Here is a 22,071-nt window from a genome sequence, read left to right as displayed (position 1 = left end):
TGCAACAGGGATCAGCATTTGCAATTGCTTTGGTCTCCTTACCATGATGAAGAGATCCAACCTGTTATAGGTTTTTCTCATCAAACTCCCCCCCCCCACACACACACACACAAGCTTCGTGTCTCTGAGCTGAATTCAGCATGCAAAAGCAACAAAGTTTGTCTGCCATCTCTGGGTAAGCACAGAGCTTTAAGTATTCTATCAACACAACACATTAGAAAAATTGTTTCTGGTGATTTATTTCCATGGGTGTTTCCCCCCCACACACACACATTCCTGATGAAAAGCACATCAGTCTTTCCTTTTGTACAGCGCTCCTAACGCATGCCAATGATTTCACAAGAGACGAGATGACAAATATGGGAGCACTTGTAAGCTTTCGTCTCATAAGGGTATGAGGAATAAATACAGTATGGTACGCCTCTCGGCAGAAAGCAGACCGCTATGAGAGTAGCCAGGGCAGCCTCTTTCCACAGGATGGGAGAAGGCGGCTGCATCCAGGAGAGGATTTGGACTACTCTTAAAGGGAAGGCAAATGGGCCATGATGCAGCTCACCGGATATCTGTTCGTGCACCTTATATGTCGTGTCCTACAAACAGGGAATAATTCAGTATACCTCAAACTGTGGTTGGTCTCATCCTTACCCTGGAAATATTCAAAGCCTTCTCTTGCTCACCTTTTATTGATCTCTGCTTTGGTATCCCAACAGGCCCCTACCTCTGACCTTCCTCATCCAGCTTCCGTAGCTACCGTCCCATCCAGCAACAGGTCACCCCCTGCCTTGCTGCCCCTTAAAAGGCTTAACTGCCTCCTTAACACTGCCACGTAATCATCTCCTTCACTTCACAGATCAAAGCCCACCTTTTCTGGGAAGGTTCTGAAATAACTGGCCAGCTGGCACAGCGTACATAGGTTTTACAGGTGGAGCAAGACCATCTTCCTTCCTTGCTTCCTCCTGCTCCTAACTACCTCATTTCTCCGTTTTTAAAAAAGAAAAACAGCCCTGGGAGAGCAATCTGTCCTCCCATTCTTCAAAAGACACCCATGTAGACATGACAGGAGCAACACTCACTGTGAATTAAAGGCAAAGCAAAGCTAGAACTGCCCATTCAGCTACAATCCATGCCCACCTCATTCCCCCCCCCACCAAGCCCAGCAGCCACACACATAACACGCAGCATAGATTCCAAAGAAGTCTGTCTCTTTCTTACCCCCAGGCCTGTAGACGACATCGTCCTCTGTGATGAATGATGTGATTTCCCCGTTGTCCGTCCTCTCGTATCGAGATTTCTTCTTGGGAGGCTTCTTCTTATTCTTCTTTGTGGACTCCTCCGTGGTGGCACTGTTGTTGTCGTTGTCCTCGTCCTCGCTGTGGTCGCTCTCGGCGTAGTTCTTGGCTCCGCCTTCCAGGGTGCAGCTACGTCGAGGCCGAGAGTTCTCCCCCTCGCGGGCCTTCTCGCGCTTGTCCCGCTCCCGGTCCCTGTCCCGGTCCCGATCCTTCTCTTTCTCCTTGTCTTTTTCTTTGTCGGCGGTCATGATTCGCCAGGTGCCTTCTTCTGTCCTCTCACGGCTGGGCCTCCGTGAAAGGTAGACAGTGAGCCTGGGCTTCAGTCTTCTGAATTTCCCACTCAATTCCAGGAAAAATTTGACCACTCCAATAACCCCAGCGTTTTAAAAAGGTGCTTGAAAAAAGAGAGAGAGAAAAAAAGAAACGTTAACCATCAGAACCCCTTTGCAAAAGAAAAAAAAAGCCACTTTAGTGTTGTGCATAATAAAGCAGGCCACGCGTTCCCCACCAGAAAGCAATAGCTCTCCATGCTCCCGTATAACCTTATTCTCTACAGACACAAAGTGTAACTCCTCTCAGGAGTTACCAGCTTCCATTTGCACAACTGGCACCATTGTAAGTGCCCACTAAATGTATGGCCATGCTCCCTCGCCTGGCTGAATTAACCTTTATACCATGTGCTCTATTTTTGCCTGGAAAAATGTCAGCACTAGGTCGCATCTCCTTGGGGCTGCCTGGGAGTAACTGCATGCAATTCTCCCTCCCAAAACTATCACATGTACCTGGATTTGGTCATTCCTTCCTATCTTCTCTCCTTTTCTGTGTGGTTTTCTCAAAATTTAACCTGAACCACCACCACCACCCACTTCTGATGGCTCTGGGGCGTGCAGAGAGATGTTCCACAGTCATGACCCACTGTGAGTACACTATAAAAAGACAAATTGGTGAAGGGCTCATGTGTATATGTGTGCACATAGATGCATGAACATGGGAGTGTACATACATGCATACGCCACAGGCAAAAGGCTGCTGGTCATATCTGACACCTTCAGAGCCAATGTTAAGTACTAATCTTTACAGAACCAAAACTACTCTGTTCATGGATGAGAGAAATATCAGCAGGCTTGGGGAAACCCAAAGGCCTTTAAAAATTAAAAATAAAATGATTGGGGGGGGGAGGAAACTTATGAGTGGCACCTCAAGCACAGTTCAGTGAAGATCAAGCATGTTCAGCTGGCACATAATACTAACTTTGGGTGGAACAGAACAGTCCAGTGAGGGAAGAAGCAGAATGAAACCCTTCCTTTTTATTTAAAAGACTCACAATTAATAGAGACTGAATTTCTCACTCAGTATACAAATGCTGAACCTAAGAGAGCCCTTGCAGAATAGATATGGACACAGATCATGGCACAGTGAAGATCTCTGCCTGCACATCCCTCTCACACACCACGCTTCTCTTTTCTGCACGCAAGACTGCCACTAACTATGAATGATAGCGGAGGAAAGAGGGAGACTTCCCAGAGAGAAAAACAGCCTCCCTCAGAACCTGCTACATGAAATTGCCCATCTCCCAGTCACAGGAAAGCCTATAATAAGGGAGCCCTGCCACATATTGTTAAAGCTTCTCATTCTCATGCTTTGAAGCTAAGCCTCCCTATCAATCTCGGAGTTGGCAATCTGGACTGACAGATTCTGCATGCTTTTGGGTTGTTGTTTTTTAAAAGTAACAGCCAGCAGAGATGCTGCCGAAGCTCGGCTGGAATGGCTGGCAGTGCCGGCAGCAGCCATCCCGGTCAGCCTTTGACTAAACGGAATTTTGCACCAGTTACGGCAGAGATCTCCAACCTTTTGGGGACCGCAGACTGGCTGAGCCTCTGAGGAAGCCGGGGCACCCCCCACTCGGGCGCATGTGCTCTCAGCGCACGCGCGAAGCAGTGGGGGAGCGTACGCATGCTGGCTTTTCAAAACAAGAGTTCTTCATGGCCAATGGCTTTTCCAGCTGCCATCTAAGTCCTAATAAAGCACTACAGCTTTTGCTTAATACTTCTCTGAATAATGTGCTAGATTCCTGACTCAAGGTGTATGATGGTATCAGGAGACTTGGCTACAAACCAGGAGCAGGAAGGGAGTTAATTTAAATCTCTGCTTTGTCATGAAATCACTACTCTCTTTATTTATTTATACTGCACAGTCTTTGCATGCTGCGCTTTAAAGACAACGTGTGTCACAGATTGTATACCCCTATCCCAAGGGGTATACCATCTAAAATTAGACACCAGAAAACAAGGAAGGGAGATAATGAAAAGGACAGGGTGGTCTCTGCCTCAGGCCTCCCAGCAATAGTAAAAAGACAACAAAGGCTGCCTGTCCTCAGAATTTTTAGGAGGACTCCAAAGAATTTTGCACAAGAGGTAAAGGGGTTGTTATATCATATCCTTTAAAAATCTTTGGAAAACGTGATCTTTGAAATGGCTCATCCCTAGTCAGTCAACTGCAAGACTGTACACTATAATAGTGGGCTGTCCAGAATCAGGAGGAAAAAAGGGGGACTCTGCCATCTGACCCTTTGAAGGATGTCCTTCTGTGCCATCAAGCTGGACCCAACCTATAAGCGACTGTAACAGGGTTTTCAAGGTAAGCGAGATATTTGAAGAGTGGTTTTACCAGTTCCACCCACTCCCCAGGAGCTTCCATGGGGGTTTGAACCCAGGCCTCCCGAGTCCTAGTCCATCACTATCCACTACACCACACTAGGTATCCAGAGAAGTATAGATGCCAAGGAATGAACCCATAGAGTGGCCCGGTGGGCCAGATAGGCGGGGTATAAATCAAATAAATAAATAAAATAAAATAAATAGACTTCTGAATGCAGAACATGTTCCCTGCCCCTGAGCTCTGGACCTTCCCCTGAAGAGAGAGGTAAAGATTCACATCGACAGGGCTGACTTCAAGAGGAATGTGGGAAGCTGTCTCAGAGTGAGTTACACCAGTCTTGTTTCTAGTTCTACACTGACTGCATCAAGAGGGAGCATCTCTCCAGGATCCGAGTCAGGAATCCTCCCAAATCTACCTGGTAATTCCTGTGGCCAAAAAAAAGGAACACTTTACATGCCACATACATGCTCTGCCACTGAGATCTGTCCTGTGTGTCTGGATGTGGACATGGATGAACCACTGGCCCTCCAGACTGAGATGGGAATGTCAACCATCCTTGCCCGTTCATCATTCTGACCGGAGCTGATAGGAATATTAACCCCAAACAGCGCGGTAGGATCAGAGTAGGCGGAAGACTGGCGCAAATGGCATCGGAGGCTTGCCCTCTTTGAGCTGCCATTTTCTGTCTGATTCCTGCTGAGGTTATAGCAGGAAATTCAAAACAGATCCTCCTGGCTTTGAGCCTGCCCTATTCCCTGCCAGGGGAAATGTTGCTGTCTAATACCGAAACACCCTTTAAAAATGAAAGGTACAGATAACGCCAGGAGACCGCAATGAAGAAACTAGGGCTCTCAGCTCACGCCCCTTGGATGCTAATATTATTTTTTTAAAGAGATGGGAAGAAGGGACTGCCATGAATCCTCAGTCTCAAGTTGGTTTTTACTCTCAACCATGACAGCATCTGAAGAGACAAATTGACTTCGCTGTCATAACTCCAGGGCGAAGGTGTGAGTCAGTCTCTCTCTCTCTCTCCCCATCTCTCTCTGCTGTCTCCCGAACGAGGCAAAAAGTCAGGGAAGAAAAGGCTCCTGTTCCTTTCTGTCTCTGAAAGCAGCTGCAGTCATTTTTTTTCCTGACAATACACAAGAGGGGCCTCATGTGCACAGCAGCGAAGATGTTATTTGATCGGAGAAACCTCTAGTGTCAGCTCCATCCAGGAGCGTTTGTAATTATGGAAACGAAAAATCTCTATGACTGAACTGCTCTCCCCAAAGCCCTAACACCAATACCAGTTCTTGGTTGATTCTATGCCAAGGAGGGACAACCAGAGCAAAAATTAAGTACAACATTGCCAAGCTCGATAAGGCATGCAAGAGCTCTGTATCAGATCCACAGGTATCCCAGAAGCCTAGGAACAATTAACAAAATGGTGATGATAACAGAAATGCATAGCCACCTAAGAGCCGTGCTGGATCCAACCAACAACCTCTCTAGTCCAGCATTCGGCTCAATAGCAGCCATGTAGATGTTGCTCAGAAACCTCCCAGCAGGATATGAGGACAGAAACTCTTGTTCATGTCCCCCAGTAACAGCAATTTTGTGAAGGCAAGCAAGAAACAAAATACTCGCCCTTAAAACTTCTTCTCTCTTAGGGCCTGCAAAACCCAGAGTCGGCCTTCATTTCTAAAAGCCTTTCAGCTCAAGATGGACCAGTGACATGACTCCGGATAAAGCAGCTTCCTATGTTCCTGCATGAGTGATAACTGGCAGTTACCATCTTAAAAAGAGGGGGGGGGTCATAGAATATAGACAGAGCACAGAGTGTTACTAGTTGCTAGTAATAATCTTACAGGATTGAAGCACTGGCTTACCACTTTCTCCTCTTTCCTGGTGGCCCCTGTATAACACTGAGCACTGATCAAAAAGGCACAAGGAAAAGCCGCACAGTCGAAAATTCTTGGGAAGAGCCACTCACAAGAGATTTCAGCCACAAACAAGAGAAAAGCCGCCGGAATCACAACACAAGGTCCACCTTCAGATCATTGAAGACAGAGACGTAAGGGAGAGGAAGCACATGCTTTGCCACAAGGCAGGAGTCCCATCACTCTGATGAGAAGAGGAGCTACTTACACAAACAGCAGCTACAAGGCGTCAGTTCACAGAACTCACAAGGGAGTAGCTTCCTTTTCTGCTGGTTTAATCCTCATCAAAGGACTCTAACAAGGCATGCAATGTGAGGGAGCAAACAACAGTGATTAATTGGGGATGTGACTAGATTAGACAGCTTTTTGGAATTCATGTCTTCTCACTCCTCATAGAAATACCGGTGATTAACCAGTTTCCTTCCCCTACTTTCCTGGCAACAGTGCCCATCTTATGGCCTCTGAGTAAGCCCCAGCCCGTAGGCAACTACTGTACACTCACTTCATTTCCCCACCCACACATCCCTCCCACAGAGCAGATGCTATGGCTCTGTTTTAACATCAGGATTAGAATAAAATGTCCACTTCTGGCTAGAGGACCATACAGAGAAGGAATGCCAAATGGATTCTTACTCTTAGTGGGCAGGCCACATGTGAAAGAAGCAGCTGCCTGGTGCCCTCTCAATCACGTCTTATCCAGACCAGGCCACTCACTGCCTGAAAACTGAGCCGGTTCTTAACAGCATCGCATAGCTAGATTTTAACATGCCTGAGACAGACCTAATTCTGGGGATTTTCTCTTGGTCAGGCTTGCATGGGGCAGATGTTCTCACATCCTCAGAAAACAAAGAGTTTTGCTGGAGAGGGAATGACCAATTATACTGCCTAAACCTCTCTGGTTCCCCACCCCGCCGGGCTTTTGCTGCACTCATTAACCTGGACGTTTTCTTCTCCTCTCTCTCACCAAACCATCTCAGCCTCTTAAACAAGGATCAGGGCCTTCTGTAAAGGACAGAGACCGCCTTGGCTCACTTCAACATAAAAAAGCACAGCTCAAATAACGAAGGCAGCAACACAATTTTCTGGCAAGGAAAGGCAAAATTTACTACTCACTGAACGCAAAAGGAATGAATAGTTCACGCCTAAGTGCAACCAAACGGTAATCAGCCCCTGTCAAACGGCTATCTGAGTATTCATTCAATTTCACCTTCTCACCTCTGACTAAGACAGAACATGATAGATTCTAAAACTAGCTATGCCAACAGGATTCTTCCAACTGTTCGGGCCACCAAATATCTAGTAGTTTACAGTTTTTATTGGCCCAAGATGTTTAAAGAAAGCATAAACATACACTCCCACCCTTAGGAATTTTTCCATGCAGATTACATGGAGCAGGAGTCACAGCAAAGGACCAACTACTATGAGGTTCATGTTCAACCTTGGAGTGCACACTGGACTGAGAACATAGCAACTGCATCATACTGGAGAGGAATATATAACCCTTCAACCAAAACTTTAAAACTATAAAATAGAGAAGAAATCTTTAAGAACTCTTTAAGAATTAGCCAGCCTTCCCTTAGCTGATACCTTCCAGACATTCTGGACTGTAACTCCGAAGTCATCCCTATTAGCCATGCTGGCAAGGACCATTAAGAGTTATTGTCAAACACATTTGGACGGCATCAAGCTTAGGGCAGCTAGCCCAACATCCCAGGTACAACTGAATTAAGAGGCATAACTAAAAACAACTGATTGTAAAGAGCACAGCAGGTCTGTCTGTCTTGCCCATGTTTCCCCCCTCTTTTGTTTTAATTATCTGTTTCCATAATGATTCCAAGATTAAACTGCTTAGGAGAACAGATAAGGAGCTGTGCTTACATTTTGGATATCTAAGCCAGATGGGGGGAGTGGAACTGGTAAAACCACTCATTAAATATCTCAGTTACCTTGAAAACCCTATTAGGGTTGCTATAAGTTGGTTTTGACTTGACAACACAGAACACACAAGCCAGATGGAGGTGAAATTAGAGACCAATAGGGAGACACATTTTAAGAGGAACTGGTTTTTGTTTTGTTTCTTTACTGTCATGGTAAAATTGGGGGGAACATCATGCTTAAATAGCATAGTTCCTTGTTAGTAACCAAAGGAAGGGTTGCTTATTTTGAGTAACCAGAGGTTATCTCCTCTGCCATTCCATTTGTGCTGAAGCTCTTCATACATCCAGTATTAGATGATATAAGTGACAACAAGGACTTCCAGCAGCAAAGACAACAGGAAGTAGGAATCCTTCCCACATTGCACTGCAATGTCATTTAGGTATGGGAACATTTACCATGGATCCACCTGTAATTCACTCCGGTATTAGAGCTGTGTGTCTAAACAAAGCCACAGAATTATAGAATCATTGAGTCTCTTCAAGGCCTCCAGCATTGGAGTACTTATCAGCTCCAGAGGTCATTGGTTCCATTGTCGTACTGCTCTAACAGTTCAGAAGGTTTTCCTGATATTCAGCTTCCTGTAGCTTCAGCCCAATCTGCACTTTGGGATGACTGAGAACAGATCCTGCCCCTACACTCTCCCAGTTCCATTAAAAAAGTAGGTGTCAAAAAGCTGTTGTGAACTTTCCTAAAGCCTGCACAAACTATCTGACCACCTCCCACACAAACACACATAATTTCTTCCTACAATATCACATGTTCTTGTCTTTTAACAAAGAATGAGTGGGAAACTGTAACATATCAATGAGGACTATGATGCTAACACCACGAACAAAATGCTGCTATTTTTATTTGTTCTTGGACCCATGGGATGGAAGGGGGAAGAGTGAACAGAGGAAGTAGATCTGTGCTCAGAGGTTCCACACAGGACACCAAAGAGGTAGAAATGTGATTTTATAGACATATGTGTACTTGGCTGCTCCCAAGCAACATTTTCTTCCAAACAAACCACAAAAGAATGAAAAAAAAATCACTGTGTTCACTCAGAATGGTAAGCCAGCACCAGAGCTTCAAAATATTTCATTAAAAAATTAATTTCTTGCCCTTTAATTTGCTGAAAGGTTCAATAATTATTTAAAAATTCTTAGTTTTAATTGTTAAAAATAAAGACTAAGAGCCAAGTAAACACTAGTGTTGCAAAATCCAGCCAACACAGTAACACAGAATCCTCGGTGTGTGAAAGTTCTGCAAAGTTCTGTGCAAATAGTGATTGCCTTTATGAATACCTAGCTTACATTTGTGCCCATAAGGTAATGGACACCTCCTTGCACAAACATCGAAGAAGTCACACCAATCATAGCAGGTCTGTTGTGCAAGTGGTTTGACTTAACAGGATTTGGCCATCTTCACTGTCATCTGAGTAACAATTACTTGTTCTCACTGCTTTTATTTCTGGACCTTTTAAGCAGTTCTAAGTGTTTTTAACTGAACTATTTAACAAATTAAATAAAACTAAATTTTACAGAATTCTTTCAATGACTCAACATTTAACAAATTAACTTTTTGTTATGATTCAACATTAACTCTTAATTCTTCCACAATCTCTGGCAAATCCTGGCTTACCATGAATAAACTTCACACCAGCCCTTGGACCTTTGTTGTTCCCATCTGGCTGACTCACATACCTAGATAAACTAAGCAGAACTGCTTGCTCCATTGCCTGTCCAAACCAAGGATCCTGATTTGTTGCTTGACAAAAAAAAGTAAGATTCTTGAATCAGGGTTTGTCTTTGATTTATGAATCCTAAACCATATAGGATCAACATGTCAGGGTCCCCTGTTCAAGCGACATGCTGAACAAATAATTCCTGTTCAGCTGGTCATGGCAGTAGAAACAAACAGGCTGTGTGTACCAGCATGTACCTGCATTCACAGCAAGCTTGGAGGCAAATGCAGCCCATAACGTTCAGTTCTTTTGACATCAGTCATCATTTAAGATGCCTGGCAGATTTGGATCTCTCTATAATCAATGTCAACACTTCTGTTCTGAATCCTTATTGCTCTTTTCATGTCTACACTTCACTCCTAACTTTCCCGCACACATTCTCAACAAAAAATACATATTCCCTGTGAAAAAATATTAGTGAAGCGACTGTTACAACATCTCTTCCAAATTGTCTAGCTGAATATGTTTTGGTGAAAAGCCTGATTCCAAAGCACCAGGAACAGTCAGCATATAAAGGCCTAAGGGGAAAAAATACACGAAACTCAGAGACGTTCACACTCTTATTCCAGATTAAGATTAAGATTACACTCTAATCCAGATCTACCCAAAAAAGTAACCCTTCATTCAGTGACATGCCTGGGCACCTGAAATACATTTTGCCTTTCAACCCAAGAAATGGTGGAGACCTTCCTATGGCAGAAATGCTGTTGGAGAACATACAGTACTCCTGTTCTCCATTAATTCATGTTATGGAAATTTCTGTACATTTGGAAGTCCTGATGGGGCCACACCTGCTGTTTACTGAAACTTATCACAGACCAAATACTAATCCTATTACTTAATGTCATTCTTCTTTCACAGGCGATGTAATGTTAAGCACATTTTACCATTTTATGTGTGATTGCCTCTGAATGATAAGGAACCCATAAAACTAGAGGTACATTTATGTGGTGATCTTGGTGTTCCTTGTTGGGAGGCATTGTGTATGTGTGTGGATTGCCAAACAAACAGATGTTTACACAGATGTTTAAAACTGGGATTAGGACTGTAGAAGTAAATACCCGGGTGTGGAGGGGGGATTGTATGGAGTCTGCCAAGCTCAGGGGCTTAGGTTTTGCAGCAATTTCTCTCCCAGGCAGGCTCCCTAAACAACTGTATGAAATAACCATCAGCAGAGCTGCATTTGCCATCTCCTGATAAAGGAGCTCACTGATTACAGCTCCTCAGGTTGATCACGATTAAGTTGCTTCTATTGTAAAGTCACTGTCTCACCCATGGCATGTTTCCCAGGGAAAGTCTTCCCCCAGGAAAGATAGAAAAGGAACATCAAAGCCCCCTACATACACACAACAAATCTTTTGCTATCTAGCAGGAAAGACAGAACAGAAAAATAAAATGGAATTAAACAATGTCCTATTCAAGGAAGTAAGGAATTCTGGAAGAGATTATGTCGATGACATTGCAAAAAGGAAAGAGGAGGAGGAAGTGGAAACAAACCAAGACAGAGAACAGACTGAATCACGGAAGCAGATGTCACCAAAGTTCTGGGGAAATTAGACAGTTCTATTCTTTTATCAAAATGTTTCAGGCACATCTGAATTGCTTTTCAAGTTTTAGTATCAACCAAACAGAAACACAAAGCACTGTTATCAAGTCACAAAGGCTCGCTGGGCCATTAAGCTCATGAAAGCCCTTGCCAAGTCCTGTAAAACACTTGCCAATTCCAGAGGCCGGGACTTCAACGATCTTCACACTGCTGGCAAAAAAGGGAAAACAGACTTCTTCAAGTACAATTCTGCAACGCCGTCATCTCTTCAATTTCACCCATTTGCACTGACCCTGACAGCATTTTTCACACCATTATTTCCCTCTTAAGGCTGCACAGTTCTTCCTGGAAGAATGAATTAGTTTCTATTTGGCAGGGACGAATGAGGGTGGAGGAGGGAGGAGACTATAATAGGCACTGGCAATTAGATCATTCCACTAACCACTGCCATCACTCCAGGATACAACCAGCTACAAGGCAGCAGGATCCAGTTTGGGTACTGGCAAATCACTGAATACGCCAGGGAGAGGGATAAGCACAATCTTCCATCTACACAGCTTTCCACTGCTAATTCCTCCCCACCCCTTTTTTTTAGCTATTTCTCTCTAATCAGTGGTCTTAGAGACCAGTCACAGAAAAACATACCTTTCAAGAGGGAGGTGGGGGAAGCTGTGTTTGTGTGTGAAATCATGCACCTTTCTCTTCCTGGTCATAGTTACTTTTAAAACAGTGGTTCCCAACCTTGGGTCCCCAAATGTTCTTGGACTAAATCTCCCAGAAGCCTTTTCACCACTAGCTGTGCTGGCCAGGATTTCTGGGAGTTTCAGTTCAAGAACATCTGGGAACCCAAAGTTGGGAACCACTGATTTAAAAGAACAAATGTACCCTAACTCTGTATCACTTCTGCTATTTAAGACAATGTCCAACATGGGTCTTTAAAGACAACCAATTAAAAATATAAACTTACACAAAAGGTGCAAAGAATCAATTAAAAATGTGATTGCCCCTAAATAAATACCATGACATTAAAAAAAAAAACTATCAGCTAAGAGCACAGCAACAAGTCCCAAGATATTCTCATGTGCAAACAATCCAGCTGTCCATTCCGGTCACAGTACAAAACTTTAAAATCATCTGCTACTAGTTCCCAAGGATCAGGTGACCACCCACCTCAAAGCCTAAATGAACCACAGAGTAGACAAAGCCAGCTTCTCTTCAGTGGTTATAGGATCACAAGCAACCCCCATTTCATTAAACTCTTCACGAATCTGGAAACTGGAGAGTTAAATCAAACCCCTTCAGAAAGCCCTGATTCTCCTGGGGCACTTAAGCTTCAAGGGATACAGAACACGCTGCTTGAACATGAAGGGCAGGGAATGAAAAAGAATGATGGGCAATATCCAACATCAATGATCCACTGAGATCCTGGCTAGAATTCACCTGTACTTCCAAGGAGTGAACAAAAAGCTCTATGGGAACCCTTACAAATTTATGGCATGAACTGTCAACACTAAGGAGGCGGAAAGAATAGAAGCACAGTTATTGGACTGGGGCACCTGCAAGATCCCAAGGAAAGGCCCCAGGCACCACCTCTCACATTAATACGTGCTAAGAGGTTTACATGCTTACAGAGTCAGGTTTTAAAGATAATGTGAAATCAAGTCCAACAGAAATACTACGAGCTCATAATATCAAGGCAACTCAAGCACACAAGGTTACTAAAAATACGGAGACGGGTGTTCCTCCTCCCGCCCCCACCCTCTTTGCTCAAGCAAGCCAGACAGATAAATCTTTTAACAAGATTTGCATGGGTCATGTGTTACTAGTCTTAATAAACACAACAGGCCTATTCTTCTCAGGGCTGTTAGTCTCATATTGCCGGATAAAAAAGGCACTGTGTTCGGCAAACGGCAGATTTTAAAAGGAGGCTGTGAGCTGCCTTGGGTGGAACAAAGCAGAGGTCATGCGCGGGGGGGGGGGGGGGAGAGGAATGGTCCTGATTCTTGTTGTCAAGGGGGAATTCTGAAAACATTTCCATGATTTGGTTCTTTTCGAAGTGCAAAAGATGACATTCAAATTAGACACAGCCTGGCATTTCAAGAAGCATTACAAGTTATAGGATATGAGGTGGGGTGGGGCATCGCGTTTCCCCGAAAATAAGACAAAAATAAATTTTTGCTCCAAAAAACACATTAGGGCTTACATTCAGGGGATGCTTTATTTTACAGTCATGTCATCATCTTCTGGTTGCTGCACAATGTGGCACCAGGGTGGAGGCCGGGGTTTCACTTAACTGGGGCTTATTTTGGGGGTAAGTCTTATATTACAAGCATCCTGAAAAATCATACTAGGGCTTGTTTTCAGGGTGAGTCTTATTTTCAGGGAAACAGGGTACTACCTAGATCAGAAGATCCCACACTGGCAGGAGGGAATCTTAAAAGCTGCTACAGACAAATGGTGACAGAGCTGAAGAAATAAGACAGGAGGACCAAATCTACAAAAGGAGCCAGCTTGTAAACAACTATTTTTGATTTTTCAAGATTCCCTGCACGTGCTCAACTCCTTTGAGGACGGTGATTCAGACCATGTGGCGTGTTGGCAAGAGAGCTGGTCTGACAGGAGAAAGCCCCATCCCGTGTTCACTCTCTCCCAGCCGAACGCTAGGAACTAAGGGGGCAGGAGGGTAGTGATAGCTCTGTTAGTCTGTCATAGCAAAATAACACACACACACACACACACACGTCAAGTAGCACAGTAAAATATTAACAGATTTTATTTGGCGTAAGCTTTTGTGGATTGCCCTCCAGCAATGGGAGATAACTGCATTCCTCCCTTGCACAGGAAAAACCAAGGAGGAGGAACCCATTTAGCCAGAGTGCAACTCCTTTTAACCTGCAGCTTTTTCAGCCCCTGTATTACACTGCTTTCAGCACAACAGAGGGCTTATTTGAGACATTGTTCCGTCCACACAGGCTCCAGAGTTTCTTAGGCCTAGCACTTCAATCAGCTCCACATGCAGATGAGAACAAGCCCCATAATGCACAGTGGGAAGTCGCTTAGGGGTAAATATGCACAGGATTATACCATTCTACTTTAGATCAGGAACCTCTATTCAAACCACAGATTGGGCGGGGAGATAGTTTGCAAGGAGTGCACTGCCTTGGCTTACAGCTTATTTTATTTGTAACAGCTTTAGCATACCACATTTGGTTTTTCAACCCCTACTTCCTGAATAATAAAGCAGAAGAAAGCAATCTGGATTTGGCTGGAAGAACTGGCAATGAAATCTAGGTTGTAATGCAAAATGAAAAGAGTTTCATGTCAATTTGGGTCATGATCTATTGCTGTCTTCTCCTCTGGGAATTGGAGTCCAACCCTCAGAAGGCAATAGTTTCCTCATTCCCACCTTACATCATTCCTCCCAGTAGACACAAGAAAGCCCCATTCAAGGAAAAAGTAAAACACAGCAGGTTAAAATTCAGAGTCACAACTAGCAGCTGCAGATCACGGTACTTTGCTAACAATGTATGGAAAAGGAGGAAGGAAATTGAATTATGATAGCACAACAGCTCTTGTGTGTGCTGAGTTAAGGACAAGGTGTGCTCTGGGAGAAAGATGACTGGCAGGATGAGGAACCTGCAACATTATGAGGAGGAGAGACCATTTAGAAAGCAATGAATCAGCTGCACTGGCTTCAAAAAGGCTTTTTTTTTCTGGGTCAGACAACAAGAGCAAGAACTTGACACTTAAAAAGGCAGCAGCTCGGTACTCCAAATGCCCACACACGCCTCTCTTTGGTCTTCGTAAGTTCCTGAGAAGGCAGCTTGCCAGGCTTTGCTCACCCAGCTGCACCAGGGGAAGCTGAGCAGAGCTATAGCCTATAAGCAAGGCAGACCCTGTGAAATCATGCTAGCTAGAAAGGAGAGACTGGCATTGCAAGCAAGTAATAAATAAACTGTGCTTGTCGCTTACATCTCTTGAGTTTCTATTTGTATTAGATGCATTGACACAATTTATATACGAACAGAATTCAGACACCAACAAACTGTTTCTAAAATAGCAATACTGCAGCTGTAAAATAGTACATGCCAAGACACCAATGAACAACAGCAAACACAGGCTGATAAGAATCTAAATGCCCATCAGTTGCCTAACAAAGCTTTGCATGTCAGAGTAGGAAGCTCACAAGCTTGAACTAGACTTATTGTTGTTTAGTCGTGAAGTCATGTCCGACTCTTCGTGATTCCATGGGCCAGAGCACGACAGGCCCTCCTGTCTTCCACTGCCTCCCGGAGTTTGGTCAAATTCATGTTGGTCGCTTCGCAGACACTGTCCAGCCATCTCGTCCTCCGTCGTCCCCTCTTCCTCTTGCCTTCACCCTTTCCCAACATCAGGGTCTTTTCCAGGGAGTCTTCTCTTCTCATGAGATGGCCAAAGGATTGGAGCCTCAGCTTCAGGATCTGTCCTTCCAGTGAGCACTCAGGGTTGATTTCCTTCAAAATACATAGGATTTTTCTCTTTGCAGTCCAGGGGACTCTCAAGAGTCTCCTTCAGCACCACAATTCAAAAGCATCAATTATTCGGCGGTCAGCCTTCTTTATGGTCCAGCTCTCACTTCCATACATCACTACTGGAAAAAACATAGCTTTGACTATGTGGACCTTTATCAGCAAGGTGAGGTCTCTGCTTTTTAAGATGCTGCCTAGGTTTGTCATCGCTCTCCTCCCAAGAAGCAGGCATATTTTAATTTCGTGGCTGCTGTCACCATCTGCAGTGATCGTGGTGCCCAAGAAGGTAAAATATGTCACTGCCTCCGTATCTTCCCCTTCTATTTGCCAGGAGGTGATGGGACCAGTGGCCATGCTCTTAGGGGTTTTTTTTATGTTGAGCTTCAGACCATTTTTGCACTACTGAGCCACAAATTAACAAGTGGACTGGCCATTTTAAAATTTTAATTATTATTAAAAATAATATGTTTTTTCCTTGACAGGCATTCTTCAGCTCTGTAAGACAACAGATCTAATTTCCACTTAGAGGCATGGTTCTAGTCCTCACTGTGTGCCTGGTGGCATACAGACATAACTACTAAATATCTCAGAAGATAGAAGACACAATACAGTTTTGAACAGATGGGGAAACATCTTGAGGGCCACCCACATTTCCTTGGCTCTCAAAACAGCCCAGAAACACAACAAAGGAAAAGGGTTGCAGAAAATGGGAATTGTAGTCCAATCCTCAGAGGCCAACAATTTCCTCATTCCCACCTTACATCATACCTCCCAGGAGACACAAGAAAACCCCATCATTTCACCACCAGATGAGATCAAGATCCTCCAGTGATCCCACAGGCTTCAGCAGTAAGGGTGTATCAACACAGTCTCTCATTTCCACACCGTCGGACGATTTTATCTCATAGTGACATTTCTATCAGAATTCAAATCTTAACCCACAGATTACAAATGTGATTTTACAAGTACTAAGCAAGTAATCAAAATACACACCCTCAGCTTTTGCAATGGGAGTCTTCCAGGAAGAAAGACAAACTCTGGTTTCACTGCACTGGAGGGGAGGGGACATTTGAAAGCTGTGTCTTCTCCCTTTGATCTATCAGGTTTAGCCATGTTCTCATTAAGCCAGCCATAAATAAGACTGCCACTTGGAAAGGAAGGAGAGCTGTTGGGCGTGAAATGCAGCTTCACACATCAGCACTTTGAAGACAGAAAGTGACATCCAAGTGCTAAGTATATAGTCTTTTATTTCTCTCCACAGATCCAGCTATATTTAGGAGAAGCTAGTGGTTAGCAGGTGGAGTAGGGAAGGCAGGTGGCTTCTTAGCTTCTTTGCACATTTTTCTTCACATAAGTGCTTGTGAGATACACATTTCCTGTGTAAATTAGAAGACAAGCTGAACGCAATGTCTTGCAATGCCACCAAGATAATTCTGGGTGGCCTCAACATATTCCAGGAGCCCTACACGCAACCCCTCTAGATTTCAAGAGAGGCTGCTCTTAAAAAGTTGCATCCACATCCCACGTGCCCAGTTAAAACTGAGGAAAGATTCAGGCTTAGAGAAGTTCCTAACCCAAACCAGATATTTAGAACATGTATTTCAGCCTCGAAATTTTGAGAAAAGCAATGATTGTTTTCATTGCATGAAAAACAATCACTCTGCGTGAAAAATAATCACATTGCATGAAAAACAATCATTCCATGTCCATCACCATCTGTGTGGTGATGGACGTGGAAAGCTGTCATTTGCATTAAGATGAACATGTTACTTCTGAAATAAGCAAGTACAGGGCTCACAACCTACTGCTACAGTTTTGTTTTGAAAAAACTATGAAAAAAATGTGAGGAAAACCCGTGCTGATCTTTTTGGAAACAGCTAGGCAGGGTGCCAAGTATCCATTGGTCAAAGAAGAAATTAATTTCGCTGAAGGGAGAGATATCAAAGGGGAAAATATTACACCAATAAAACAAAAAAATATGCCCCATCTAAAGAACCATCAAGCACTAAGTCAGAGCAGGTGCTTTACATCAACGGCATGCGGCAAGAAGGGGAAAAAATATCCACTCTATTCAGAGCCAAATGTGAACAAGCAAAATTTCACAATTTCTGGGCAATAATGTGCCTTTTTACTATCTAATGCCTTCAAAGCATTTTCTAATGGAGTTGGTTCACAGGAGTCAGGTCAAGTAATGTATGAGTAGCAGGGGGTCAGCACTGATGTCATCAGCACTTAATATTTTTCACCCTCAGCAATGAAAGTGAAGTGGAGACTGCAGCTCAGCTCTTGTGCCCGAGTTCTTCCCACTGGCCATCCTGACAAATGGCTCTTGGCATCATCTCGGCACTCCCAATGGTTTCAGAGTCAAAAAGGCAGGGAGGCAGGCAATGATCATGGAAGATACTGCTGGAGCTTGGCTCCATGCATTTTCAATATGTAATAATAATAGCACTGTACTGCAATAATCTCAGACCTGCAGAGCTGGAAGGGACCCTATGGAACATTGAGTCCAGCCCCTGTCGAGGAGACCCAGTGGGGAATCAAATTCGCAACATCTGGCTCCACAGCCAGAGACTTCAACCACTGAGCTATGTAGCAGGAACCTGTCAAGAACATTCAAGTACAGCACACCTGGCTCGTATCATTCAACGTACCTGGATGATTCAGCACGGCTTTTTTTATTATGGTCACAACAATGAATTTCTAGGCCACCCTTAGGCACCATAAAGGCATTTTTTCCTTTCGGAAAGCTATGCATGTCAGTGTCATCACAGTATGCATGTCTGCGAAGGTTCTTAGAATGTAAATATGTGTGTTTAACCCTTCTGAACAGGTCATGCATCCATTCTGCAAGTCATTTGTTGTCTGAAGAAAAATAAAAGCAACTTTTGCAGAAGTGTTGTGCTTGTTGCGGAGACAGAAAGGCCACCCACTAGTTTCTTGCTGTTCAAATTATAGTACAATCCCTGCACAGCTCCAAAGTACACAATACATTTGGCACTAAAATAATGGTTCCCAAGCCTTCGGTCTCCAGACTTTCTTGGACTACAATTCCCAGAAATCCTGGCCAGCACAGCTAGTGCTGAAGGCTTGTGGGAGTTTCAGGCCAAGAACATCTGGGGACCCAAGGTTGGGAACCACTGCATTAGAAGAGCCCAGTGCCTGAGATTCATGGGGACGCCTGAAGAGAGAACTCCCAAAGATTCTGGAAATTGGACCAATGGTTACATGCAATTGTAGGGTTACCCATCTCAGGTTTCAACATTACAAACCGAGCACATGACAACTGGGGTCCGGATGTCTAAACTTCCAGATCATCCCTTCCCTCTTCCAATGTGTGCTAGCTCTCATCATAAGATCCAGAATGGCCAAACAAGATAGATCACAGTAGCCACAAAACTTAGCCTGCCTTAAAAAATGGAAGTCCAGCCTGGAGAGCCAACTACAATGTACCATAAATACAATATGGTCTATTCAAATGCAGAGGAGGCACCTGACCACCGGGGAGAAGAGTAGTTGAGGAGCGTATATAGTCAAAGGTTGGTGACACCAACCAAATCACAATGTGGCTATGAGATCTAAAATGGTCCCTTCATTCTGTCACATCACAGCTATCTCTCACCATAAGAGGAGGCTTGCTCTTTATTGGTGTTTTGTAGGGAACACACTTAATATGCTTTGGTTAGAAATAAAAGCCATACATGCATTTAAACCCGCTAATGACCCATATCTAGCTTCAGAATGTTTCAAGATTGATTTGGATAATTGTTTAACAGCGAATTAGCAATCAGCAGCTAACGGTTAGTAAGTTTGCGTGAGCATAGTGTTTAAAATGTGTGGTACACGAATAAGGGGAAGGCAGATAAAAAGAGGCCTCTCATCATTATTAAAAAATAAAGCACAGACAGAAAGCCAAGACACCCGTCTTTAAAGAATCATCCTTATCAGGATGGTGAAATTAGCATCAGACCACCAGTCCATCAGGCCCTGCATTTTTTTTATGGCTCAGCTACAGTCCCCACACTTCAAATCAAGAGTGCCAAGACAAAAGACACTCTCAGTTGTTACAAAATCAACACCAACCACACACAGTCCCACCCCACCGACCACCAAATCTCGGTTCTCCTGTATCCTGGGCTCTTGCTTATTTTAGCACATTCCACTAGGGCCTCCCCTTCTCCCGCCCGTAACAGAGCTGCCACAAGCTGGCAATTTTATGAGGAGGAGGAGGAGCTGTGGAGAGATGGGGTTTTGTCACACCGAATAGATGAAGATAAATCTGACTGAGACTCAGGATGGGCGGGGGACGGGAGATCTGCCATTCCCTATATAATCTGTGGTCTCCCCTGCTTCCCCTCATGGTATTTCAAGACTATAAACATTCTCATGCCACTGAAGGGCTTTGCCCAGGAACAGGAGTTTGGGTTACATATTTACAGACTGTGGCTCTGGCCCGTTTTCCCCAGTGCACACAACTAAAGGCATGTTTGTTTCCTCACCACCGCTCCCTCTAAATAGCATTCAAGTAGAGGGTAGAGGATGATGCTTGTGGAGGGTGGGAGGATGGAAATGGGAAACAAGGCCCTGTGCTTCCATCAGCAAAAAATCTCTTACTAAAGAAGTCACTGATCCTGTCTTGGGAGATGGAATTAGAGGAGAGACACTTCCTACAGAAAGCAAATAATTTGTTTTCATCTTTCCTTCAATTTCCCTCAATTTGACATGAGAAAAAAATAGACAGATCTCAATTTTCAGAATCATATTGCTGCTTTCTATCTCTCAATCAGACATGCCTACTTCTGCAGAGGTTTTTATTTTTTTTATTTTTTTTTTTTTATTTGGAGTCACAGCTTCTATTATCCATACCAAATCAGCATTCTCCTCTGGCAAAATCCACCTTCACACTGATCTGCTCTGACTCAGGGGATATTATGCCATCACTCTGAAATCCAGGTCGAGGGGCTTGTTTGACAGATGGGCTATGTGAAATGACAGTTCGGATAAGATCACCCATCTCCTCCTGCCCTGAAAGACAAGCTTTGCATTGGAATCCTAGGGACAGCAGGGAGGTAAAGCAGTTATTACTTCTAAATAGAAGTTTAACTGACCAAGGTAACCATTTAAATTTTCACAGAATTGAAAGAGGAAGCATAGAAAACAACCCCTAGGGCCAAAAGGGGAATTGTACGGATTTTTTTAACATAAACCGGGGGGGGGGGGCGTATATTTAGATCACAACAATAGCAAGGCAGAGGGCAATTATAAGCCCCCTTTTTTGATTTGAACAGGATCTTAGTCTAAAACGGGTGGGGGGAGCACTTGCAATTTTGTAAAGCTATTTACAAAATTGGAAATTGTGTAGTCCATCTAATTTTTTAGGTTTGAATCCCCACTCAGTCATGGAAACTCACCGGGGGGGGGGGAGTGGGTGGCACTAATAAAATTACTCCTTAAATATCCCACTTGCCTTGAAATCCCTACTGGGCTCATTGTAAGTTCCAACTTGACAATACAAAACAACAAAATGGAAGTAGCCTCAAGTACAGCCCGCCACCAAGTATTTTGGTAGCCCCTTGTCCCACAAAATGGGTTTCCCCAGCAACACAGGTAGGTATCATACCTCCAGTAGCAGTGAATTTGCATTTTAAATAGGCTGCAGCACCTTCCTGCACCATTTAACACACCAAAGTAATATTTTCTTTAAAACCAGACTTCTGGCTACTTTTAATATTCTTACATTGTTGTGGTGGTGGTGGTGGTTTTTTTTGTCCCCAGAAGATTCCCAAGGAGCATAAAATGAATGCTATAGAAATATTAGCATATTAGGTCAAAACCTGTGATAACACCAAAAATTGAAAGCAGGTAGTTTCATGATTGTATAGTACATACCCAACAAGTGGGAATATCAAAAATAAAAATCAATAGCTGGGGGACTCAAACCAAGTTTACAGAATTGTCTCCAGGTACTGTGCCTGCAGGGACATGGTGGCGCTGCAGGTTAAACCACAGAAGCCTTTGTGCTACAAAGTCAGAAGACCAGCCATCGTAAGATCAAATCCACACAATGGAGTGAGCTCCCGTTGCTTGTCCCAGCTCCTGCCAACCTAGCAGTTCGAAAGCATGTAAAAATGCAAGTAGATAAATAGGTACCACCTTGGTGGGAAGGTAACAGCATTCCGTGCCTAAGTCGCGCTGGCCATATAACCATGGAAAACGGTCTATGGACAAACGATGGCTCTATGGCTTGGAAACGGGGATGAGCACCGCCCCCTAGAGTCGGACACGACTGGACTAAATGTTAAAGGGAACCTTTACCTCTGTGCTGCAGTCTGCATGACTACATGTCTAGAGCTGCACCCATTCTGTGCACAATTCTGATGTTTGTGGTTTTAACCCTTTCCTATTCTAAGGAAATGTAAACAACCTGTTCATGCAACTCCAACCCTTTATTCTTACCACTATCCAAACCACTCAGTATGAATGT

The 22,071-nt window shown here is 43.9% G+C and overlaps 1 protein-coding gene across 6 annotated transcripts in view; it reads right to left on the bottom strand.

The window, feature by feature from the left end:
• RERE (arginine-glutamic acid dipeptide repeats) overlaps positions 1–22,071 on the bottom strand; it is a 266,304-nt gene that overhangs the window by 171,350 nt on the left and 72,883 nt on the right. For all 6 annotated transcript variants that reach the window (XM_078379232.1, XM_078379236.1, XM_078379235.1 and 3 more), the window contains exon 2: positions 1,213–1,683. In XM_078379232.1, the coding sequence (XP_078235358.1) occupies positions 1,213–1,537 (325 nt within the window). In that variant the 5' untranslated portion in view covers positions 1,538–1,683. The remainder of the gene's footprint in view (positions 1–1,212; positions 1,684–22,071) is intronic.

Source organism: Pogona vitticeps, chromosome 7, assembly GCF_051106095.1.
Source record: "Pogona vitticeps strain Pit_001003342236 chromosome 7, PviZW2.1, whole genome shotgun sequence".
NCBI lineage: Eukaryota > Metazoa > Chordata > Lepidosauria > Squamata > Agamidae > Pogona > Pogona vitticeps.
This window is presented reverse-complemented; position numbering and strand designations above follow the sequence as displayed.